Source organism: Coffea eugenioides, chromosome 6 (assembly GCF_003713205.1).
Source record: "Coffea eugenioides isolate CCC68of chromosome 6, Ceug_1.0, whole genome shotgun sequence".
NCBI classification, from domain to species: domain Eukaryota; kingdom Viridiplantae; phylum Streptophyta; class Magnoliopsida; order Gentianales; family Rubiaceae; genus Coffea; species Coffea eugenioides.
In genome coordinates, this window is record NC_040040.1 from 146758 (window position 1) to 172188 (window position 25431).

General features: G+C 34.8%; 3 protein-coding genes across 3 annotated transcripts; 1 reads left to right on the forward strand and 2 right to left on the reverse strand.

Annotated features, from left to right (window-relative positions):
- Nucleotides 1-244: 244 nt before the first annotated feature.
- On the forward strand, nt 245-2475 carry LOC113776264 (zinc finger BED domain-containing protein RICESLEEPER 2-like). Its single transcript, XM_027321381.1, has 2 exons — nt 245-2314; nt 2407-2475. Exons 1-2 carry the CDS (start codon nt 245-247, stop codon nt 2473-2475), a joined length of 2139 nt encoding a protein of 712 aa, XP_027177182.1.
- A 1648-nt stretch (nt 2476-4123) lies between these two features.
- Nucleotides 4124-8459, reverse strand: LOC113775057 (alpha,alpha-trehalose-phosphate synthase [UDP-forming] 6-like). Its single transcript, XM_027319782.1, has 3 exons — nt 5837-8459; nt 5460-5733; nt 4124-4710 (listed from the first exon to the last, which is right to left on the reverse strand). The coding sequence occupies exons 1-3, from the start codon at nt 7840-7842 to the stop codon at nt 4423-4425; spliced, it is 2568 nt and encodes an 855-aa protein (XP_027175583.1). The 5' UTR covers nt 7843-8459; the 3' UTR covers nt 4124-4422.
- Nucleotides 8460-21075: 12616 nt separating this feature from the next.
- On the reverse strand, nt 21076-25383 carry LOC113775074 (putative caffeoyl-CoA O-methyltransferase At1g67980). Its single transcript, XM_027319806.1, has 5 exons — nt 25263-25383; nt 23820-23905; nt 22530-22674; nt 22214-22345; nt 21076-21781 (listed from the first exon to the last, which is right to left on the reverse strand). The coding sequence occupies exons 1-5, from the start codon at nt 25320-25322 to the stop codon at nt 21488-21490; spliced, it is 717 nt and encodes a 238-aa protein (XP_027175607.1). The 5' UTR covers nt 25323-25383; the 3' UTR covers nt 21076-21487.
- Nucleotides 25384-25431: the final 48 nt, after the last annotated feature.

A 25431-nucleotide genomic window follows, 5' to 3' on the forward strand; every position in this document is an offset into this window, starting at 1 on the left:
TTCTCTGTTATTTCATTAATCTGAATGTAAGCTTGAGAATTGAGATAGGAACAAGTTAAAGAAATGTTAAAATTAGCTTGAAGTGGGCATTATTTTTTGAAATCTGTTTTATTACTTTTGGACCTTATTTCTTAGAAATCTTATTCTAAATTCTGTTTTAACTAATCAGAATCTGTATTGGTTATTAAATGTTTTTGATTAAGGAATGTACAACTCATTTCAAGGTTCATCATCAAGTCCTGCGATGGAGCAAACTAATGAAGACGTGGAACAATTGAATTACAACGAAGAAAGAGCTGATGAAATGAGTGAAGAAGAAATAGAAATAATAGAAGATGATGGCAATGAAGGAGGACAGCAAGTAGATGGAGATGGAGGAGCTGGTCCTTTTGAGAAAAAGCAAAGGAAGAAGAAATCCAGCATATGGGATGAGATGACTGAAGTAGTGCTAGATAATGGGACGGTCAAAGTGAAGTGCAACCATTGCAAGGAGCTTTTCACCAAGAGTACAACCGGAGCCACATCTCAGCACAAGAGACACCTGACTTCTTGCCTCCAAAGAAAGATGGCCATTGGGGAGCAAAGCAAACAAAAGCAACAAGTGCTTTCATTCACCGAAGGTGGAAGTGATGGTATCACTTCCATCACAAATTTCTCGTATGATCATGCCAAGGTAAGAGAGCTTGCGTCACACATGATTCTTGCACATGAGTACCCATTTTCTATGATGGAGCATGTAGTTTTCAACAAATTCATGAAAGCAGTTTCTCCGTTTTATAAAAAGATTAATCGGCAGACTGTTAAGGAAGATTGTATGAGTACTTATACAATTGAAAAAAGGAAGCTGAAATCATTGTTGAAAGGTCCTGGTAGGATTAGTATTACAACTGATTTGTGGAAATCTGGTCAAAAAATTCAATATATGGTTGTGACTGGTCATTTTATTGATTCTGATTGGGTGCTTCAAAAGCGTGTATTGAATTTTTGCAATGTTCCTCCTCCTCATACTGGAGTTATTATAGCTGATGCTCTAAGTAAGTGCTTCATTGATTGGGGGATTGAGAATAAGGTTTCTAGCATAACTGTTGATAATGCTTCATACAATGATGTGTGCATTAGGAGACTTAGAGAGGATTTTTCTCTAAGAAAAAGATTAAGTATTGGAGGAAAAATTTTTCATGTTAGATGTTGTGCACATATACTTAATCTCTTAGTGCAAGATGGTCTTGGTCAACTTGGTGGTGTGATTGATGTTGTTAGAGAAGGGATAAAATACTTGAACAATTCAGAATCTAGGCTTATTGAATTTGCCAAAATTAAAAAACAGCTTCAGTTGCCCTCTAGAAAACTAATTTTGGACTGTCCAACAAGGTGGAACAGCACTTATTTGATGTTAGCTTCAGGTTTAGAGTTCAAGGATGTCTTTCCAAGATATGCAGACATAGACCCTGGATTTCACTATGTTCCTACTGATTTTGAGTGGATGAAAGTGGAAGAAGTGTGCAAATTTCTAGGAATATTTCATGAAATCATTGATATGATTTCCGGGTCTGAGTATCCAACATCTAACATTTTTCTTGTGGAGCTCTATAGGATTAAAGAGCTTTTAAATGAAAAAGCTCTTGATCCTTTTGACCATATTCGGGCTATGGCTGGAAGTATGTCTGCTAAATTTGATAAGTATTGGGGGGAAAGTAATGTGCTGCTATCTTTGGGTGCAATTTTGGATCCGAGATACAAAATGTTCCTTATTAATCATGCTTTTCCGGTGATTTATGGTGAGGATGCAGCTCCTAGATTCATGGCTGAGATTAGAGACATTCTTTATGAGCTTTACAATGAATATGTTGATTGTCATGTTGTTTCCCATTCTGAACAACAAAGGCAGGTTGTAAAAAAGAGACAAAATGAAGGTTCTACTTCTTCTAGTAAGAAACAGAAAATGACTGCACCCACCGTTTTAACTGGCAAAGAAAAGTTTCACATGCATGTGAGTGAAATTGATAGGGCTCCACCAGAAAAATCAGATTTAGATGTTTATTTAGAGGAAAGTAGGTATGCTTGTGATGCAAAGGCAAATCTGGATGTTTTGGGTTGGTGGAAAGGAGAAAGATTGAGATTTCCCATCTTGTCGAGGATGGCTGCCGATATACTCTCCGTTCCTGTTACCACTGTGGCTTCAGAATCTACCTTCAGTGCTGGAGGGAGAGTAATTGATGATCGAAGAGCTTCTATGTCGGTTGAGACGGTGCAAATGTTGCTTTGCGGCAATGATTGGATCCGCAGTCTCCATGGCCTAAAGAATAAGTCTCGTGTAAGTAATTGATTGGATGTTTTTGTTGTTGTTACAGTTGCCTTATTTCTAATTTTGATGACTTTTTTAACTTTCATACTTTTATTCTGTAGGAATCACTTGATGTGGCCGAATCAATCACATATGAAGAAGTTGAACTTCCTGAATCATTCAATGACTAATTTGGTGGCTGTTGTCCGTTGATGTTGCTTGGGGACAGTTTATGTAATTTTTTATGTTGTAATCTGATCTGGTTTGGACAGTTGATGTTGCTTGGTGGCTGTTTATGTAATTTTTCATGTTATAATCTGATTGGTTTGGACATTTTGGGTTGGACATGTTGTAATCTGATCTGATTTGGATATTTTGGTGTGGACATGTGGTAATCTGATCTGGTTTGGATTACTGGTGGCTGTTGATATCGTAATGTGGCTGTTTATATAATTTTTCATGTTGTAATGTGGACATTTTGGTGTGGACGTGGTAATCTGACCTGGTTTGCTGAAGTTTTAACTTCTTGTATTGTCATTTGGTGTAGTTTTAACTTCTTGCTGCAGTTTTAACTTCTTGTAATTTGATGTGGTTTGGACATTGTAATCCCCTTTGGACATTTTGTTTCTCCATTTGATGGTTTTTGCTGTAGTTTTAACTTTAGACTCTGCCTTGTATTGTCATTTGGCATGGCTTGTTGAATTGAATCAGGGAAATACGAGTATTGTCATTTGGCATGGCTTGTATTGTCATTTGGCTTCAAATGATAAATCAGAGAAAGTGTATCTTCTTGTGATCTGGGCTCTCCCGTAAACGAGCTCGAGCTTCGAGCTCGAGCTCAAGCTCGAAAAGCTCGACTCGAGTTTTTCGCGAGCTCGAGTTCGAGCTTCGAGCTCGGCGGCTCGATTTCAAAACTCGAGCTCGAGCCTGAGCTCGAGTTTTCTATGAACACATCGAGTCGAGTTCGAGCACCTTGTAGAGCTCGAATGACTAATCGAGCGAGCTCGAGCTAGCTCGATTAGGGGTTCGAGTCGAGCTCGATTGTCCTATGCTCGAGCTCGACTCGGCTCGTTTAACAGCTCTAGCAGTGAGGCAAAAGCATGTGGGCTCTTGAGCAAGAATCGTACACTCCAAATTGAAGTGGGCTTGATAGAGTGGATGGGTTAGGGAGAGAAGTCCGATGTGGAAGAGATTCACAATTGAGGGGGAGATTGTTGGGATATCAAGTGTGAATCAATGTCCCACATCGAAAAGAGATGAGTAGAATAAGGAACATATAAGTGGGAATGATCCATAGATCCAATGCCTTAAGGTTTTGGGTTGAATGTGGTGTCAAACCCATGGTTGTGGTTTCCATTCTAACTCATGGTTAAATTCTCCCTAAGTTTGGCTCTCTCAAAGCCCAACAATTATAATACCAAAACATGACTCAACTCTATTTCCTAAACCAAGTGTAACACCAAATCCAATATAGTTACCAAATAACAAATCAATTTCTAAAATTATTAAAATTCTAAACATGCTCGGTTTAAAATATGTCATCAAGTAGCATAGATTTCGCCCGTCTTCAACCTCTATCCAATATTGTCTAATGTTTACCCCATCTGAGAGATTTCATCTGCAGCCTCCCAGAAACCATATCAATACGCAAGAGATCATATCTACTACAAGAGGTACACAAATGAAAGGGTAAAGAAAGCTCTCAAGGCAATGAAAAAGCACCAGAAAGAAAATTTTGTTTCTTCCATTGTTGTTTGAGACATTGCATTTAGCTCCAATAGCTGTCATTGATCCTCATTTTGAGCAAATAGCACAAAGGCAAATATGACCACCGCTGGAAACAAGAAAAGTAGCACTCCTCAATGAAAGTCTAAAAACAAACAAAATAAATCAGTGCACGTTTTCCATTTCATATGTACAACTTTCTCAGATGATGATCAAGCACTAGCTGAGGAAAAAACTAAGAACAAGGGAAAAACAAAAAAGCACCGTTGTGCAGCTTCTCTTAGTCTATTCTTAATTTACAGGTGCTAGTGGAAAACATAAAAAGTACTCCTACAAACGAAACAAGCACGATTGAGCAATTGAGCCTCCATGACAGATTGCATCATGTGTTGCCCTTTAAAGCCCGTAGGGTTCTAAAGCGGCACCATCTGCTCTGCAACTGAGGCCAAGCCCTGCATCAATCTTACAATTTCAGCCGTATCATCAAGATAATATTTTGCCTTGCTGGGTTTTCGACCAACAGTACATGCAAAGACTTCTGCAGTTGGAGCTATAGATGTTCCTGCCACAGAGTTCGTGATGACTTCAAACATGTCTTCATCAGATCTGTCGTCTCCAATACACAGAACGAAATCTGGAGATATTCCTCTCTCTTGCATGGAGGAGAGTAGGCGTTTGGCGACAAGACCCTTGCTCACGCCCTGCAAACAAGCATGCAGGAAACTCCATTAAACAAGAAAGCTTGACAATGTTTAATCTCCTCAAAAATCAGAACGCATAGAATTTTTTGCCGACGAGTAATTTGGAAAGAATATCCAGCAAAGCTTAACATAGGATGACAGTCCTTGGACTATTGTTCTGTTGGTTGATGACAAATATTCAGTTTCTTTTCCTTGTCCTTAGAAGGAAAGAAAAACCGCGCATCCACTAGCAAAAAAATGATAACTCAATACCCATAGAATACATGATAATGCAATGGCATGTTGCACTTATATGTCTCGAGAAAAAGAGAACCTACTTTTCGTCTGTCCCAAGTGAAAATGGCAATACTTGCTAGCTTGGATCTGTTAAGTTCTTTGAGGTTAAGATGCGATGACAGAAATGACTCTAATCCAGGAAGAAGATGGAGACATAATTTTAGTTGAAAAGTGCAGGAAATAAATATAAAAGCATAGTTGTTCTTGCTATCTCATGAATCATGAAGAGGTAATTGATTTGCAGTTGCTAATCTGTATAAAACCTTAGGAAATTAGGCTAAAAAATGTTTGTTCTTCTCGATTTCCAAATGAATTCAACCAACAACATTAACAACTGGTAATGCTACAAAGCCATTTAACATAGACCAGTAAATATAAATTTGCATTGAAGACATAAGAGTTGCACAATAGAATCATTTTCATTGAAGAAATAAGAGCTATCCAGTAGAAACAACAGACGAAACTATATGTACCTGTGGCTTAACTTCAACAATGTTCTGACCACTCTTGACCGTAACAGGCTCATTGGAAAGGACACTTTCAAGATGATCAAGAAGTTCTTTTGCTTGACAGGATCCAAAATCTGGATCTGCATCTTCATAACACCATACCATCGCAGTCTCCTTGATTTCAATTACTGATCCATCAGTTGTTTCTGTGTAAAGTTTCATAACAGGCTCTGCAATCTGTTTCCACCCACATTCCACTGTTGGTACGCAAGTTTCCCACTCCTCATCTCTCCTAATCCTTAAAATGGAAAAACAAATCACAAGGTTCAACAAATAAATTATTTATCTGACCAATGTCAATGTGAAGTGGAATTGTACTTAAAACAATCATCAATACATACCTCAGGAAATGGCCATGTTCTGCTGCAAGTCCAAGCTTTTGACAAGATGAAAACCATTCTTCTAGCTTGTTTCGACTTCTAGCACTGACAATGAAAACCGTGTTGTTCTTATCTCTGCACAACGTATTCAGGATTTCAATCGTTTTAGAGCTAGGCTTCTTATCAATTGAATTCTGAGGCATCAAAGTGCCATCATAATCCAGAAGGATGGCCCGAATTGTTGTCCTTTTGTAAGCTGAAACTATATGCTCCATTAACAACTTCCTGAAATTTGGATCCAGCGCCACCACCCTAAAACTTAAGCCAAATCCAATACCCCAGCATCTCCGCCTTACATGATCCTTACATGTTCTACCCAAATCCTGCAGAAAACTACGAGCCCAATAGCCTACATCATGTGTGCTTACATACTTGTAGTGTTTCTCATGCCTCAGCCGTTTTTCTGGTTCAGCCATAACAAGAGCAGAGTCCATAGCTTCAGCAACTGCATCAATGTTCCAAGGGTTAACTCTGATTGCTCCACTCAGGGATGGCGAGCACCCTATGAACTCTGAGACAACTAACATGCTCTTTTTTGGACTGGAAGGTTTCAATCCTAAAACTTCATCTAGTTTTTCATTTCCTTGTCGGCTAATTATGTATTCATACGGAATGAGATTCATTCCATCCCTAACTGCTGTGACCAAACAACACTCAGCAACTACATAATAAGCAACCCTTTCATAGAACTTCAGTGGCTGGTCGATCAAGATAACTGGTTCATATCCTGGCTGCCCAAATGCCTCATTAATTCTCTTAACAGTTGAGTAAGTTTCTTCCTGAACTTCCTTCACATCTTTCCCTTTCCCCCTTGCTGGATTGGCTATCTGCACCAAAACAACCTTCCCTTGCTTCTCTGGATGTTGCTGCAACAGTTGTTCCATCGCCAATAACTTCAAACTGATGCCTTTAAATATGTCCATGTCATCAACCCCAAGCAACATTGTCCTCCCCTTATCTTGAAACTGCTTAATAAGCTCAGCAACTTTTACCTCCGTCTCTCTTAAACTCAAGACTGACTGAAGCTGCGCCATATGAATACCAACTGGAAGAATCTTGATACTCACAGTCCGCCCGTAATATTCAAGGCCTATGTAACCCCTTTTAGATTCATAAGATAGGCCTAGCATTCGACTGCAACAGGAGAGGAAATGCCTTGCATAGTCAAAAGTATGGAACCCAATCAAATCTGAGTTCAGTAGAGCTCGCAAAATTTCTTCCCTTATGGGCAAGGTCTTGTATATCTCTGATGAAGGAAATGGACTATGTAGAAAAAACCCGAGCTTCACCCTATTGAACCTCTTCCTCAGGAAGGTAGGCAGAATCATCAAATGATAATCATGGACCCATACAAAATCATCTTCAGGATTAATCACTTCCATTATCCTATCAGCAAAAATCTTATTAACTGAAACATAAGCCTGCCATAATGAGCGATTAAACCTGCCACCAAGATCTGGTGACAAGGGCAGCATATAGTGGAACAACGGCCACAGCTGCTGTTTACAGAACCCATGATAGTACCTGCTAAACAGATCGGGTGGGATAAAAGTCGGAACACACTTAAATGTCTCAAGGAGTATCTGCGAGACCTCATCTTGCTCATTCGGATGAATATCCTCCTTGAGACACCCCACATATATGACCTCAAGGTCATCATCACCCAAACCATCCTTCAACTGGAGAAGAAGTGAATTATCATCCCAATTGAAAGTCCATCCCTTACTACTATCACTTTTTCTCTGAGCTCTTATGGGAAGCTGGTTGGCCACAATAATTATCCTATCCTTTTGAGCTGATGATGATGGGTCAGAACACACACTGTCTGAAGCATCATCATCCAGATCAGACATGATACCGGCTACCGTCATAATTCGTGGAATCCTCCGGCTAATACTTCCTAAAGACGGTGCCGGAGCCTCTCCGGAGGCGAGCTCCAAGAGGTTTGAGTATGACCTTGAGACCATTTTCTGTTTTAACCCTTCACTTTTCACTATCTAACTAAACCAATTAACAAACCAAAACCTTATTTGTCTATCCAAAAACCACCTAAACATAGAGAAAAGTACCCCCTTAACTTAAAAGCTTCCTAGCTCAACCAATTCCTCCCAAAAATCAAGAAACCAAACTTCCCACTTTACTCTTCTTAAACCAAGCAACAAATAAAGATTACAGCTCAGAAGCGTGCAAGAAACTATTTAAAAAAGTGATCTTTAACATGTAAATCAAGCTATGAAAGTAATAAAGCTATGAAAGTAATATTTCCTACCTAAACAAAAGTCCCTCATCAAACAAATATAAGTGGAAAGCAACAGAATAGATTCAGATCAAAACAGAGCTAAGAATATAACGAAAAAAAAAACAAGCAGCTGTTTCAAGAATATGACTGATAATTACCAGACCAGCCAGTAACCAATCAGCAAGAGCTAGATAAAGATTTGAAACCAAGAAACTGGCAAAGGACACAGCATTAATGAGAATTCAAGAGTAGTTTCAAGAAAATTTACCAGTTTTTGACACTTGAATCCCAAAAGGTGAAGGCCCTTAAGTAGAAAAATGAAATGAAAAGGGCAGAAGACAGCTAACAAACTATTCTTTTTGTTATCTTTATTATGGGTGGAGTTCCCTCAAAGCTTGTTATATACACTGTCCCACTGTCCAGTGTCCACTGTAACTGGTGTACATAGTTTGTTGATATTTAATAATCTTCAACTTTCTTCCAGCTAATGAATCATAATTTTTTTTTTTGTAAAAAAAAAAAGAATCATAAATTTTTGCAAAATTTAGCCCTTTTATGTTATACTACTTTTGGATTCCAAATCTTAGAACCTTGTTTGTCTATGGGATGATTGTTTTAAGCCTTGAGCAAATGTTCAAAAATAAGGTGTAAATTTGCATAACAGTCAAATTTCTAGAGTTCGAAGTGAAAATTTGATAAAAATTACTCTGAGGGAGTAATTCATTCATTGAAATATCATATAAATCTCGTTTTAAAAAATACATAATTCGATATTTACATTTCTTTTTCGTTACTTTTCACAGTCTCAGTATAATACCATAACCTTTTCCTTTCTCCATTGTTCTTCTAGAGAAAGCAATAGATAAGCTTTCAAATGATAAAAGGCTAGGCTAACGAGGTCAAATTAAAAGATACTTAATGGATGGATAATATAAATTAGTGGTGCCTTATTCAAATAATTTTTTTTTTTTTTTTTTTTGTAATTTGTAAAGAGCCTATGGGATAAAGATATTGGAGGTTAGAGTCTCAGATGCAAAGAGTCAATTAAAAGGAAAAGAATTAAAAAGTGCCCAATGGTACACCTTGACCTATCACTGAGCAACTTAATTGTGCACTCCAGAACCAATCATTACCCTTAGTGTTGAAGAATAATTTTCTTTAAAAAATTTTTTTTGATGTAAACTAATAATGATATTAGGTTTTTCAATTGGATTTTTTTGCCACTAATTGTAGCTGTAATGAGAAACTTCATTCATAGTTAAGGTTTCTTTGTTAGCAGTAAATAGTAAGGGTGATGATTTGATTTAAAGTCAAGAAAAAATTTCTTATCTTGTTTGAGCAATGAATGGATTTAGTTTTTTTTTTCTTTTTTTTTTTTTGTGTAAGCAGAAGGGCTCCAATCCGAGACCTCTTGCTTACACTCTCTCCTTCCATATCACCCAACCCGTCCCTCCCTCCGATGAATGGATTTAGTTAAGTTGACTTACTTTTTATTAATATTTTCGTAATAGCAACTTCTAATAAGAGTGACAAAAGATAAACAAAAAATATAAGGAAACGATATTAGCGCTTTTTAAAATATCTCAAACACTCCTTAAACTTCATCTAATGCAAAAGAACGGAAGGAGTGCCTAAAATTTTCCGAGAAGTGCTAACATCATATTCCAAAACATATTACTGGCTTCACTATTATTTCCCATAAAGGAACTATAAATCTTCCAAAAGAAAAAAAAATTAACAAAAACAAACCAAAAAAAATCACACTGTTTGTGATTTTGTTTCACTTGAGGTTAGAGCTCACATTCTCAAGTTCAAGATTGAGAAGGTATATATTCCTGCATGCCTAATTTTAGTGGGCACAACAATTAATGGACCAACTTACTTGTACTTAGAGTGGTGACAAAAGCTGAAGTGACTATTATTCTTCCCACCATTTCTTGGTCTGGTAAGGTTTGGAGCTAGAAGTGCTTCTTTAATTATGCTGGGATTTTTCACTAAATTGGTTTGTGCATTCCTCTTTCAGTTGCAGAAATGCCACAAAAAATGTCTTCTTCTTTTAAATTATAAATTTGTTTTGTTTGTAAGTGTCATATTTGGAATATATATATCTCTATATATATAAATGATTCTTGCCATATATAGGATACAATTTACTACTTTTATTTAAGAATTTCGTCCATGGTTTGCTTTTTTTTTTCTTTCTTTTTTTTTTTGGTAGTCCTAGTGCTAGCTAACTAATCTAAAGTTGCTCTATTTTTAAATAAATAATTAAATGCAAACCTAAACTATCCCTAAAGCTAGTTTTGCTACAGACCTTTGCAATTCTTTGACAGCTAAACCATAGAAAAGGTCTTATTCTTTTTTTTTTTTTTTTTGGTCATAGGAAAGGTCATATTCAAATCAACGTATATGAACTATCATTGGGCTTTGCAAACAGCTGTATGCCCAAGTTTTATATAAGCAAATGGACAGCATAACCCTATCCGATTGATAATACATACAAAATTACACCATATTATCCCTGCATACTTATATGTTTTTATTATATATATATAGTGTACCATCTCTTTGCTTGCTTAGGTAGTCATTTATTTATTTTTAAATTCAATTTTTTTAATCTTTTTTCTAGAAAGAAAGAGATAAGATTTAAGAAGTGAAAAAGGGATGAGGAATTAAAATTCAAGATATCTAATTCTCAAGGTCTCAACCTTAGTCACTATATGAAGAACTCCTTATCTGTTTTTAAATTGGATTCATTAGGCACTCATATTCATAAAAAGAATCATTATTATTCTTTTCCAATTTTCAACATCTAGGTTAAGAAAACCTAAAGAAAAAAGAGTAAATATACAACTTTAACAATGCACTTAAAGCCTAAGAAATCTAAGGCTGAATTCTTTGATTTCTTTTTTTTTTTTTTGTCTTCACCCCCTGTCTAGTAAATCTCAATTGCCCCTACTCTTTTGTAAATAAAAATCACAATTTTCACTCGCATTATTTAATAATACAAATAAATTATGAAATAATAAAAAAATATATAAATGTGAAGTTTCGAATTCGAACTTCCCCACTCACACTCGAAAAAATGTTACTAGGTCAAGTTGGCATGGTTGAGATTTGTGATATCTCAAAATATCAAGTGTACAGTAATGGGATGGCTGTGCCATCTAACTAGAAAGATCTTATCCACTGGAGCCTTGTAGAGGTCGAAAACGAGGTGAGGGACAGGGTCCCACATAACAGATTGAAGAGGTTGTCCCAAAATGCTTGTACTCTTTGGTACCACCTAGAACTAAAATTACAAAAAAAAAAAAAAAAAGGACGTGGCAACCTAATCCTGTCAAATGAGCTTCTGTACCGTACGTGGCAACCCAGGGGGCTCTCATGAACACGAGACCTTCCCTTGGATTATGTGTAGTCAGTAGTCAAGGCGTTGATAGCACCGTAACAGCTGATCCAATCCATGTCCTGTGGGTTTGACCAATTTTTCAGCTTTTATCATAAACCTTGGGAAGCTACATTATATTGTGTTTTTTCTTTTTTTTTCCCTTTTTTTTATTTTCCTAGTTTACGTAAAGAAAAAAATTGAAATCAAGACTCAATTGAAAGGTTTTATTCTTGTTACTGCAGAAATTTTCATGAGTCCCCATTATGAAGGAGGTACTGTTATGTTTCTCTTTACATTTCAATTTATCTCCGAGTAAATTTTTGCAATATGTTATTAAAAATTGAAATGGTATATTGGTTCTACAAAGTTTTTCAAGATAGATTTATTTTCAAAAAGAATTTAGTGGCTTCAAAAAGTACTCTTCTGCTTTAAGCAAGCAAGAAATTAAATTTCAAAAGAAAATAGAACACCTCATCAAATTTTCTAGTATTAAATCTCCAAATTTAATCTGTTAAAAATCAAAGAACAACCTCTAGGCAAGGAAATATTCAAGAATTAATGGTCATGGATTTTTTTCGGTTTTTTTCCTCTTTTATTTAGTTTTGATAAACTTTAACTTGGATATTTCATTCACGCAAAACAGTGAAGTGAATTTACCAATTAATATGATTCATAGCAAATGGATCGCTTTGCATGCAATATATGCAAGAACTATATAAATACTCAAAAGAATCACAAAATATTCGTTTTTTAGGTTGTTGTCATCAACTTTTCATCACCAATTAGTAGCCGATTGAAAGATACTACTGTTGAACAGCTACTGCATGGATTATGCATGGCATCTTCTTGTTCATGGTGCTTAGGTAAGTTGTCAGGCGGCGGAGCAAAAGCAAGAGATTTAATTTTCTCTTAGTCGAAGTGACATTTTTTGAGTTATCTATTTCTTTTTCTATTTTAGGGAGAGATTATTGAGGTATATTCTTTTGTTTTTCCATTATGTACATTCCGCCTTCTCTATTAGCTTTCGTGTTTAATCTGTTTATTATTGGAACCCTAATAACTAGATAATTGTAACAACCTCATATTTGGCTTATGATTTATAAGGAAAATTTGGACTACTAGTATAGTATACATTTTGCTAACTAAGAAGTTTTAAGGGATTTTCTTCAACATGACATCAAAAATTAAAGAAGATCTATTTAGTTTAGGGTTAAAAACAGAACATTAACGGAGATTTTACAGTATCGTTCGTTAATTGGATATAATCTTGTTAGGCGATCGACTAAATTAATGTTAAATTAGTGATATATTTATATTAAATGGGTAATAAGGTACTCTAGATTGTAGAATTTCCAATTGCATCTTGAGGGGTCAATGTAACACAAGGAAAGCTTTCTCTTTTAGATGTTTGTTTTGAGATATTAATATTTCTCACTGAAATAAGTTAAACTTGATTTTGGATGGTAGGATATGCGAGAAAGATTCTTTTGTTTTTATTTAGTCTTTCATTTTCAAAGAAAGCCAAAAAGAATATTTTGAGAGAATAATTCCTGGATGTCATGGAGCTAGTTAATTTGGGAGGTGGAACCGGCCAAGATATCGTACCTTGTTTTCATCCTCTCATGAGTTCCATCACAAGAATATTTACTTATATATGTTATTAAGTTATCAAGATACAACCTACAAAAGAGAAGACACAAATTTTATTGTCATAGGCTCTTTGACTTATTTGTCTGGCTGTGGCTGGCAACCTGCTTCAATTTTTATTTTTTTACTTGTTAGGAAGTTTCTATTAATTGATGTGGTGGGTCACGACTTAGATCGGATAAGATAAAATTAGATTTGCTATCAATTTTTGTTGGATGCACGAGGGCACGAACATTGATGATTTTTGATAGACAAATATCACAAATCTAGGGCTTCCAACTAGCCACTCTCCTCCCTCTACTTTTTATCTTTAACATTTTTTCCCTCTCTTCTTTCTCTATTGTTTTACTTTTTCCTTCCTTTGAAAAATCTCAAACAATAGAAAAATTATTTTGTTTGGATAGTGTTTTATTTGCCAAATTTTATTTATTTGCATCATTAACACATTTTTCAATCAACTTGTTATCTCACATATATCACGACAATTAAATAAGTGTTACAGTATTTTTTTTCTTCACAAAATTACCCTAGATAAACTACTATCCAAACGTATGTCCACTTTTTTTTCCACCATCCAAAATTTCTTTGGAATATTGATCTTCACTTTTTGACTAGTTAACTAACCTAAAAATATCCATTGTCTTCTATTTTCTGGTATGCAATGAAGAAAAAACAAAAGTATTAGTATGTTTGAAACTAATACTAGATAGAATTAATGTGCATGGCCACTAAGGAAGACCTACTTTCGATGGAAGTTTTACAAAGATTTACAAATAAAAGACAATCTGATGGCAAAAGTTTCCTAGAAAGATAGCAGTTAGGTACATATATAAGACAGCCATATAGGAAGGGTCTAATCTTGTAGTTAGAACAATAATTTTATCGTCTTCCTCACTTTTCTTTCATTGCTTCGTCATTTCTAACCCAATCTGCTTTTGAAAACTTTAGATAGGAAAAGAAGAAGACGATTGGAGACAAATTATACTTGGATAGTACAAAGTTAAAAAAAGAGAAGGAAAAAGTAAGGGCTTATTAGTTGCTCGTGGCGGCTAGCAACTGGCTGACTTGTAAAAGAGCAAAATATCCAGATTAACTGAAACTGATTTAGGACGACACTTTGCATCTAACAACTCTATACAACAAATATCGGCCGACAAAGACACATCGGCAATAATAGCTTTAGGCTTTGAGTCGTCTTCCACTTGAAACACATCTATAGCTTTTAAGACGTTGGCATATGATGGTTTTTGTTTTGTGTTTGGTAAGAAAAGGTCAAGAAATAGGGTTTAAAGGTTATCTCCTTCCAAGATCACGACAACTTGTCCATATATTTATGAGTGATTCAAACATTATTGTTGTTAGAGATCGCTTACCAACAACACATGTTATTCACAAGACTCAGAATCCAAACTTCTCTTATCAACAAGAGATTGCTGTTTACGAGTATTATTGGTCGTGCCAATTCTCGTTGGTGATATGGTGGTTGATTTTGAGCTTTGGCAACACTATAGGGTGCATTCTGTGCTAGGTATTGTTGAATGAGTGGTAAATAGGATGCATTCTATGTTGAACGAAAATAGGATGTATTCGTATGTTCGGATTCTATTGTTAATATGAGAATTATGTTAATGAACGATTTGTAGGAATTTCTGTAAATGACTTATATTTTGAGTGCACGTTCTAACCCGTAATTGTGACCAGAATAAAAGGCATCCAAACTTTTTTCTAAAAAAAAAAAAGATTGGAAAATTGAGATGAGTTTAAGATGCATGAGCAGTAGTTTACAATATTTTTATTTTCTTTGATATTAATATTTGAAAAGCATAAATAGTGATTCCCTACTTACTCCTTTAATCGCTCGATCCTATTTGACGTGAATGTTTGCTACACAAGAAAGATCAATTTTTTTTCCAAGAAATTTCCCTACTATTGAAACCTGCACAACTTGTAGAATTTTGTATTACAATTCTAGGTGAGTGATTGCTTTTACTATTAGTCGTCAATTACACACAATTTGTACTTAAGTTTAAAAACATATGTCCTACCTAGACGTGCACACAAAGAAGAATTACTTTCATTTTCTTTCACTTTCTCGTAAATAGATTTCACTTGCGAAATGTGTGTCGCTATTCAAATAGAGTGGTAGAGAAGTCAAACATGTTTTTGGAAAGACTTTTGAAACAAGAAAAATTCTAAGAGTTCAATTTAGAGAAGCCATTATGACTAAATGCTTGAAATGAAGTTTTCTTATGCTAAATTAATGTGTTTTACAAGATAAATAATGTGACTGATTACCAACCAGTCAAACGCTTTTAGTCTAGTTTATCATTTGGGTGAGTCACTAATTTTGTGCCCCTAGCCATCTTTCATTACATTTTTTTTTTAATCTTTCCTAACAGGAAAAAGATGAAATTTAATAAGGAAGGGAAACAGAAATATAAATCAAAAACCTCTAAATCCTGAAATATCAATTTTAGCCACTAGGCCAAGGCTTCCTCAGCAACTTTCACAAGTTGTTAACTTTATGATAAAATAACTTAACATATGGCCTGGATATGTATAGATAAATAAAAGCAATTCATTAGACAACTTTCTAATATAGCTAAATTAGACAACTTTTTTATATAACTTATTAAGTAGAAATAAAAAAAAAGTTGAATTTACAGATATTTTGTGACATAAAAAATGATTGAAATATGTTTACTATATAATTTATTTTTGAAAATATCCTTTAGATAACTGAAATAGAACATAAGGGGATGGGTTAAAAGGAAAAAGACAAAAAAAAAAAAAAAAAAGCAGTTTGTTGTTGTGGCATTGACCATTCAGATGAGAGGAGATACGTCATCGCTTCGTGTGTGTTCCACGAGGTACGTGGGCCCCACAAGACAAATGGTTTCCCAGGCTTGTGAATTAATTAATTAAGCATGACGATTATTAGTGGATAAGCTTGAGAAAAAGTGACCCAATGCCTCCTATTAGGTGCCCATTAATATAAGTACAAGTGTCCTTTCCTTTCATCTTACCTTATTGTTTTAGGATTTTTTTTTTTGATTAGGTAAAAGGACAAAGCAGCAGTCTTTGTCTACATTATCTTGTCAATTAAGTTCTTGAGCACCCCATGTAGCTAGAAGATATCCTATCATTTTTTTTTTTTGGTTAAGATAAGATAAAATACTTCCTTCTTGTATCAAGTTGTCCCGTGCTTTTCCAACTTGAGATTAATGTGTTATTGAAAATCACAAAAAAAGGATGAAATCACGTAAATATGCCAAAACTACTTTTGAGTCTAAAGGAGTATATAAAACTAAAGAAAGATAAATGACCTAATACTACATTTAGTAAAATCTTGATGAGATGAACCCAACATATAAAAATGTAAATTCTTTTGGAAAATAGTTTAGGGATTGACTTCGATACAATATTTGGACAATTATCGATTTACTTGATTTAATTTGAATTTATTTCTGCGTGCAACTTGTATCTAGCATGGAATGAACTGTCTACATTTTCTTATCTTTCAAAATAGATTTTAATTTATTTGTAATAATGAATGGAGATTTCCCTAAATTACACTCTTTTTTCTCTTTTTTTTTTTTAATTTCTAAACAGAGAAGAGATGAGATTTAAGAAATGGGAAGCGGGAGGGAAACTTTGTAAATTACACAATTAATTTATCAAATAACTATAATTCCTAATATTGAACTTTAAGAAATTCGAGTTCATGAATCAAGAACGCTTATCAAACAATACTATATTGCATGTCAATTTGTGTTACATTTCTAAAAATAAACTGAGGGAAAACCAAAGACGATGAATATGCCTTTTTCAAAGTAATCAAAAACCCCATTATAATCTTCTAAGTTTGGAATATTTTAATTTTTGCAAGACCCTATTTTCTTCTGCTGATGTTTGTAATGGTGACTTATGCATAACTAACGATGGTATTTTGTTTTCTTTTATGATACACAAATGGAAATGTTGGCTAGCTAACTTACCCGATATAGTGAGGAAAAATTATGCTCATATCATAATAATTTGTATTTTTACAAATTCTCACGACACCTATGTAGCAATACTGTTGGTAATTTAGGGGCACGTCGACAACAGAACCAGTTTACAGGGCATCATTCTATAATAAAACCAGAAAAGTTTGCAAAACATTTCATATTTACAGATTTATTCTTTTTATAAAGAAAATGGAAAAGAAAGCCAACTGTAGGTCTTAATTTTTCTTCTCCTTTTCTTGTTAAGTTCTATATCTGCATTTCAACCAAAAAAAAAAAAAAACTGTTCATTTAGGAAGGAGGAGCAGCCCCCCTTCCAACAAGGGGGGAACTCAGCATGATGGATGATGGAATCAAGATAAGTATTTTGATTTAGCACTTACACTGGCCATGGGTATCCGATTCACCCTGGTCAATTGAGGGTTAGCTGGTAGTTTTTGTCCTTTTGGAGGAAATTTTGAGTACAAACTCCAAATGAGACAACAAAAGTATATAAGTGTATTTAGAATAATTAATGTGTACTAATTACTAGTGTCCATTAAAAATTTTCCAAAATTTATAAGGTGGGAGCAAATGATCTACTAAAGATTGGCTAAAAGATCTTGCTGGAAGAGATAGGTACTGTATAGAAAAGAAGAACATTAAACCAAACTCTATCCTAGTTTTTGATATTTTGTTTGTTTTGTTTTATGTCTCAAAATATCTTCAAAATATCTTCTCTACAGATTCGGTCACTATTGCAAGTAGTCGCCATTCTCTGTTCTTATTATGTTTCTTCTGTCATCCTATGCGTTTTTTTTTTTTTTTTTTGGAAAAAAAAAATTCTCTAATGGGATTCAACAAGCCCTACTTCAATAAGTAACTTATTATCTGAATACAAATATACTTTTGTTAGATATCAATTTTTGTGTTTCGATAGTTTTTTTAACATTATTTATTAACATATTTTTTAATTAATTTTTTATTTTACATATATTAAATTACTACAACACATTTTTCTTTCGAGAACTTGAGAAAATAGCAACCCAAACAGACCGTAACACTTGAGATTCTTCTCATTGAATGCTGTTTGTGGACTTGTTATGAACAAACATTTCTTTTCTTTTTTTTTTTGTTAAGAAAATCTTGAATTTAAAAAAAATTTGTTCTTTCCACTTGAGACACAGAATAGCATCTGAAATCCACTTGAAACAGTGATGCCTCATAAACCAGAAACCAATATTAAAATGCAATTACAGGATAAGTATGAGCAAGCTTTGACTGAATATTTTATTTTGAGCAAAAGGATGTTTTATATTTATCGGTCCCACAAATATGCCGGCCACATGAATCTAATTTTACACAAAATCCAAAGTGCAATGTTTCAACTTGTTGATAGACAAAGCAGAAGCAGACATGGTCAACGTAGACTTTAGGATCTATTCTCGTTTAGATATTTATTTATTCTCATTGGAGACGTGAATCATAATATTAAATTATAGGAGAGAAGAGTCTAGAATTCTAGTTTCATATCGTCCTCAAACTCCAAATCAATAAGCAATAAGGATGCTTATAATTATTCTAATATATAGTTCTCAAATAGCCCTAGGCAACAAAAGTATGAGATCAGTCGAGTTTTTTTCAAATTACCATTGATGCAACAAAAAAGGAAAAGCAAACGGTTGAGGAAAGGAGTGCAAGTGAAAACTCTCGAGTTTGAACCCTCTCACTTATATTATAAAATAATAATATTTTTCTCGACAATCTACCTAATAATTACTTATAATAGACGCGTGACGAAGTTGATAAAACATGTTGAAATCATGTTGAATTCTATTTTAAGTTTAGGGAATATTAATATCTACTGTTAGTTTAAACGTTAACTGCCAAAAAGAGACTCTATAAGTTGCTTTTTTACTAAAATGAGTTTAGTGTCAATATTGTCTATTCATCCATTAATAAAATTGAAGAATAAAACATCTAAAGCAATCGAACCAAAATTCGTTCACCTAGCATTCAAGATGGTCAAGAAAAGAGATGCTTGCATCAGGCGTTCAAAAATGTAAATAATGGAGTCACTTCGGTGAGTTGTAAGTTTTTTTTTTTGGGGGGGAGAGGGGGGTCGGGTGGGTTAGTTAATTAAACAAAAGTGGTTGTGAAATATTGGATATTTGACTTGTAATATACTAGTTAGAGAATATATGCAAAAATACGGAGAGTTTTGATACACCTATCATTTCCACTAATATGCAAAAGTACGGCTACACCTTATACGATTATACCAAGGCAATGTTGACTCGCCTTGAAAAAATCCTACAAAGTGATTCATCCTATGGCTTAACCTAATTGCTATAGATATGTGTTGCATATTTATTGTTGAGGCCTCCAATTTAGTTTTTTTACTAAGCGAGGATGGAACTTAAGAAGCGGGAAGAGGGTAAGAAAATTTGAACCCAAAATTTTTAATTTTTGGGGTTTAAATCTTAGCTATTAGACTAAAACTTCTTCGACCCTTTTTTTTTTTCCTAATATTAGATGAAGGTCTTTGTAAAGAATAAAAATTGTGGTTGAATTAGCACGACACGCAAACTTTGCATGACCATGTAGGTGAGAAAATACAAATTCGATGGTTTAGGACTTTTTAAGCACCGGTAACATTTACGCTTTGTTGAAGAAACTTTTTTAACACAAAGCTTTAGCAAATCAACAATTTACTCTCTCCAATATTTCAGGTGTTGAAACCTTGGATTCACCAAAAACCATTATTATAATCGGTTATGCTAAAGTAAATATTGAATATTCCTAAAGAAATAAACATCTTTTGCACACAATATCATGAACGAAACGGAACGAACCATTGCATACTAATTAAAGAGATGAGGCATATCTTCCTTTTTTTAATTTTTTTGACTTTCTATTTCCCACTTTAGAAAATTATGGTGAATAATACTGTATATATTTTGACGTATCCATGAAAGTAACACCAAATGTAATCAATTCCATATGAGTCTGTGACCTTTTGCACATGCGATGGGCTAAGTATCAAAATGGACCCCTAAAACAAAAAGGGATATGAGTGACTCATTCCACTATAATAGTAGATGGTTTTCATACCCAAAAATCACTAACAATGGCATATATTTGGTGGATGATGAAGCATTTGTACAGCATGAAATAGTTCCCATCTTGGAAGAGAGGGCACATTTGGGTTAGGGTTTTTGAGATGGAACAAGGAATTAGTGGAAGTTTTATTTGTCTATACTGGAAAATTACATTAACTCATGGGCTGTAAATGGGATCAGGGCTCTCAACAATCTCCATTTTCAATCGCATCTAATGATGTAGATAGAGTTTAAGAAAAATAAATAAATTTAAGATAATAAATGCAAATACAAGCAATCAAATGTATAGGAAAGGTACTATTTACATGCAATTTCTTCACTTCTTGAAAAAAAAAAAATGTGCCCAGAAAATAATCTAAACCATGTGAATTTGAAATGGACAAATTTTCATCATAAACGAAAAGGAAGATGGAATTGCTTAACAAATAGCCAAATTGTCTTGCTGTTGACGTCTATATATAACAAAAAAAACATAGGAATGGATGTGAATTTTTTTGCACTTCTGAAGAAAATTTGATCCTGTTGCTCTATCCTGTGGACAGTGGCTCAGGGCCTCGTGTTTGGGCTTTGAAGCTCTTCTATATTTTTTCCGTCAAGACCTAAAATTGTAATTTTCCTCAGCTGCTGCGCGATTCTTGAAATTATCACATTTGGTTCTTCATATTTTTCGACCTTATGAGATTGAATATTTTAATTTTGATACATTGCTTTTGATTTTACAGTCAAATTTGAAGAGATGATAGGGGGGACAAATAGCAAGTACCAACCTCCTGAATGGCCTCAAAACTCTTAATGAAACCAAATGAAACTGCTAGAAAGAAACCTCAGGATAGATTTCTGATATTATCTAACATAATAATGCAGACAACTAATACAAGTGACCCAAGTCCTTTCTAAATTTTGGAGGCTAGTGCACGAGCAACCAAACTCCTTTTGGGCTGGCGCTAGCTATACCCTGCCTAGTATCAACATTTGAACTACGACAAAGGTGATCTAATTCACCACTCATTAACCTCACACGGAAGTATTCTTCTGATATGGTCTAATGGTAGCTTCCTAATGTAGAGGCATGAATGCAGAAAAAAAAAAGGAAGAAAGTTGTTCAGAGAAGAAATCTTTCTTATGCCCAATGCTATTGGGACAACATCAAGTAATTATGACCAAGCAAACCATCCAAGTAAGCTGTAGCAATTGCACTACTAATAAAATTCATGTAAAATGTCATGTCAGCTAGGCGATGATGCGCCTACACAATGTAACACCATCTCCTATAGGAACCTGAGAGATCTCAACTCGCGGATCCGAGGCTACATAGTTGTTGAATTGTATGATGGCTTTTCTGTTGACAGTGGATCTTTCGTGCATTTCAATTTCTTCACTGACAACATATCCACCGTATAGAGTATTATCATAAGCGATAATTCCTCCAATCTTCACCAGCTTGATTAGTTGTTCATGGTACTGGATGTAGCTTGGCTTGTCTGCATCCACAAATGCAAAGTCGAATGTTGCTTCACTGGCTTCCTGCATGAGCATGTTAGCCTCAAGATCAGCAACTATCGAAGTGGCTTACATCATCAGTTCTCCATGTTTCTAACACTACTGAATATCCATATTGAAGTAAAACTAAGAACAGAAGCAATAAGAGAAAAGTTCAAACTTTCTTAGATCATTTGCATTCTCTTGAGAGGTAGCAATCAAGATTTCCATATCGAGTTGAGTCGGGTAGCTTTGTCATGTGCAGAGGCTTCAAAGTCCATCACTTACCAGTCAAATAGAAATCCAGAGCTGCTAGTTAAATCAGATCAATCTACTATATTCTTGGTATTATGGTTTTTTAGAATGACAAGTATCAGTTTTATCTAGACTTTCAAGGGAACCTACTAGTGGTTACTTTATAGTGCATTTTTTCCAGAAAAATCTGAAGGGAGCTTCTGGCAAATGCTGCATACTCACATTGTTCAACAAATCATTTAGAGCAGAAATGCCATCTGATTTGATGAATTTGATTTTGTTCTCCACACCAGCTTTCTTGATGAATTTCAGACCAACTTCAAATGCTCCTTGATCAGGGTCTATTGCAACTATCTGCTTGATATATGCAAACGAATGCAGTATTTCAAGATTTGCATCAATTTATTTGTAATCAGTTGTACAGGAAAATACCACATTCTAAAATTCTACTTATTTTTTATTTGCAACAGAATATGGTTAGCTATGTCTAAAGTTCTACTTATTTTTTATTTGCAAGAGAATATGGTTAGCTATGTACCTGGCCATCATCAGGAAGTGCAAGAGCAGTAGTAAGAAGAGAATAGCCAGTAAAAACACCAATCTCCAGTGTCTTCTTGGCATTCATTACTTTCAAAAACATGGACAGGAAGAGCCCCTCATCAGGTGGCACACCCATAAAAGCCCTGCAACACAAGATCAGTATAAATGTTCCTTTCAAATAAGCATCATGCATCCCATCTCTGCAACTTTGCAAGATCAAATCTGGTTCCAGGCCTACAATTGCTGATTGACGTTTTGCAGCAAACAATTCTGCATCAGTATAAATTGGTCTAGCAGTGTAACCAATCAAGAGCTTTTGAAGCAATAGAATGCTCGCTAGGCACTTTATGTCTTTTTATTTATTGACGAAGTAAAGAAAAGAACAAAATGTAATTTAATCATCATGCTTCATAGCAGAAGCAGAATTGGAACAGCCAAAAGATCTTAAGTCATGAAAAAGTCTGATTACCAGCATTTCTTCCATTAAGCGTTATGGTATTTTCGGTCCTGGACATCAGTAAAGGACAAGACAGGTGGTTTCCAAGGTTGACTACATAAACATTGTAGTTTCATTTTCTCGAACTATGCTCATAGAGTTCATACACCCATGCGCTTGCAAATCTTCATGATTGGCTAACTCGATGGTCTACCTCTTCTGCCAGGTTTTTCTTCAATGTGTAATCATCCTAACTGGTTAAACTGTTTATAGATCTTCCTTGAGTACTTCCACACAATAAGAAGCAACTTTTTCTTACTTCCCCTTCAAGATAATGCTATTTTTACCACATAATGGATAACAGCCATTTTTTTTTTCAGTGAAACGTGTAGCTTCATTTTTAGCTGTCAGATATGTACAAAATTGCGTAAGAAAATTTGAAGTTTGATAATTTGGAAACCAACTAAGCTGACTAAAATATCATATAGCTATGATCAAAATCAAGGACTTCTCCAAATCTTTCCTATTGTCTTCAAGGTATTGGTATATCAGCGTAGATTTAAGCTTGAAGCAGGACCAAGTTTCTTTTCTACAGCTTTATCTAGACTTATCATGCCAAAAAGCAAAGAAGCAATATTAAAAACTAGAAAGCTTATTGGACTCTATACTGCATATTCATGACACAGGAAAGGAATTCCGAGATACATATTTTTGAAACTTCATAGTCATTTGCAAAGCTTTAAGAAATCACTAAAAGGCCTTTCTGTCACTTTTCTGAGCTGGAAGAAGAAAGGTATCTGAGTTGAAAATTAGAAGTTAAGAAGTCCTGTCAGTATCAGGAGTTCGCGTTACCTGGCACCATATTTGCTGGCAGTCTCTTCTCTTAGCTCCTTCAGTTGTTCATGCTCTCTTGGGTATGTGCTAGTATTCAAGATGTACTGCACATAAGCAGAATCAACAAGGCAATTACATAATGAATGAATGCTTGGACAGAAGGCACTTGTGCATAGTGAACAAATTCATCTCAAGTCGTCATCAAATTTATAGATTCCTTCAACGGGGTTATTCATTCAAATATTACCTTTTCTTTGTTTAGAATCTAAAAAATATTGTTGCTCTAAAGTAGTTCCAAATTTATAGTAAGTGCACTTCTTTTTCCCTTTGCTTCCCAAAAACAAACTCTACTCCATGGCTGGGTTTTTCTACAAAGAATAATTCTCTTCCCACAACCACAAATCAGTTTTCAGTTCTGACGCAAAAAATCACCTTCGGAGGTTTTCAGAGCATCCAAATTTATTTCAAACGCCCATCCCAGAAATCTTCAAAAATTGTCAAAACTATAGAGAAGGTGGCAAGATTGCCTAATCAAATCATGCCTCTCCCAATGCAGTTCGAGCCAGCAGTTGAGAATCAGCTGCCCAAAGATCATGATCAAGGATTGAATCAAGTCATTAGGTCACAAATGGACAACTCGCAGGCCAGAAACCTTATATGCTGAAAATTATCATCTGGTTTGTACCAGAAAAAAAAATTATCATCTGGTCTCGCAGGTTTTCTTCAGGAATTTGAAGGAACACCACCAATAGGTGAATTTTGCCTCAAATTGAGCTGGTACTTTTCAATTTGAGAGAAAGCACAGGACTGCAGTGTTGAAATGGCACTGGAAACAACCAAAATTCCAGCCCAAGACAGAAAGCTTATGAAGACAACTGACTAATTCTGAAAAAAGCGTACTCCAACTGACTAATTCCAGATCAAAGTACATCTATAAGAAATTCAGCTCTGTTTCCTAACCTAAATCAGCTGGGAACAGGCAGAATCTTAATTCTGAAAAAAGAGATTTTCCCACACCCAAACAACAAAAAAGAAAAAAAATTCTAAAGCAGAGGGAACTTTCGTTCTTTAAACTGGCGTCTTCTTATTTTCCATCTTAGCAATCAAGGCCGTTCATCTTTAATTCTTTATGCAATCGGGTATATTATCAGTCCCTAATAAACTCTTTCTTGCAAGTTTACGTACTGAACTGACTCTTGTAAGGTGACGAAAAATGTCTCTGCTGAATACACTCGTGAGCAACACAGATAAACAACCATATATAACACCACAACAAAAATATTTAACCAATTACACCCAGAAAAAGACAGGGAGAGGAAGAGTAAAATTGAAAAAAAAAAGGGATTCAACACAAGAACTCAAAATTTTGGAAACTTATGAGCTGGTTAAAAGACAACAGAGAAAAATAATACTAGTAAAAAATAAAAGATTAGATTCAAGTGTTAATGGGGGAGGACTGGCCTTCTGGAGGGCCTCACTCTGGAGAATTGTCTTCATTTTAGAACCTCCTTCCTTGGCCATGCTACTGAAGATGAATTCTGAAGATTTTGTAACGTGCAGAAATGCCCCTTAGCTTTATTCAGCCCAGAAGATGGTGGGGCTATTGGCATATAACGATATTAATCCAAAG

What these genes read in the sequence shown, in the direction of transcription:
- LOC113776264 (XM_027321381.1), top strand. Translation starts at nt 245, where the DNA reads ATGGAGCAAACTAATGAAGACGTGGAACAATTGAATTACAACGAAGAA. An exon ending in GCCTAAAGAATAAGTCTCGT is followed by an intron (nt 2,315 to 2,406) that starts GTAAGTAATTGA and finishes TTTATTCTGTAG; the next exon opens with GAATCACTTGATGTGGCCGA.
- LOC113775074 (XM_027319806.1), bottom strand. Translation starts at nt 25,322, where the DNA reads ATGGCCAAGGAAGGAGGTTCTAAAATGAAGACAATTCTCCAGAGTGAG. An exon ending in AGAGTGAGGCCCTCCAGAAG is followed by an intron (nt 23,906 to 25,262) that starts GCCAGTCCTCCC and finishes GCTTATGTGCAG; the next exon opens with TACATCTTGAATACTAGCAC. An exon ending in CACTTCCTGATGATGGCCAG is followed by an intron (nt 22,346 to 22,529) that starts GTACATAGCTAA and finishes TATATCAAGCAG; the next exon opens with ATAGTTGCAATAGACCCTGA.
- LOC113775057 (XM_027319782.1), bottom strand. Translation starts at nt 7,842, where the DNA reads ATGGTCTCAAGGTCATACTCAAACCTCTTGGAGCTCGCCTCCGGAGAG. An exon ending in GAACATGGCCATTTCCTGAG is followed by an intron (nt 5,734 to 5,836) that starts GTATGTATTGAT and finishes TTCCATTTTAAG; the next exon opens with GATTAGGAGAGATGAGGAGT. An exon ending in TTGTTGAAGTTAAGCCACAG is followed by an intron (nt 4,711 to 5,459) that starts GTACATATAGTT and finishes GCTTGTTTGCAG; the next exon opens with GGCGTGAGCAAGGGTCTTGT.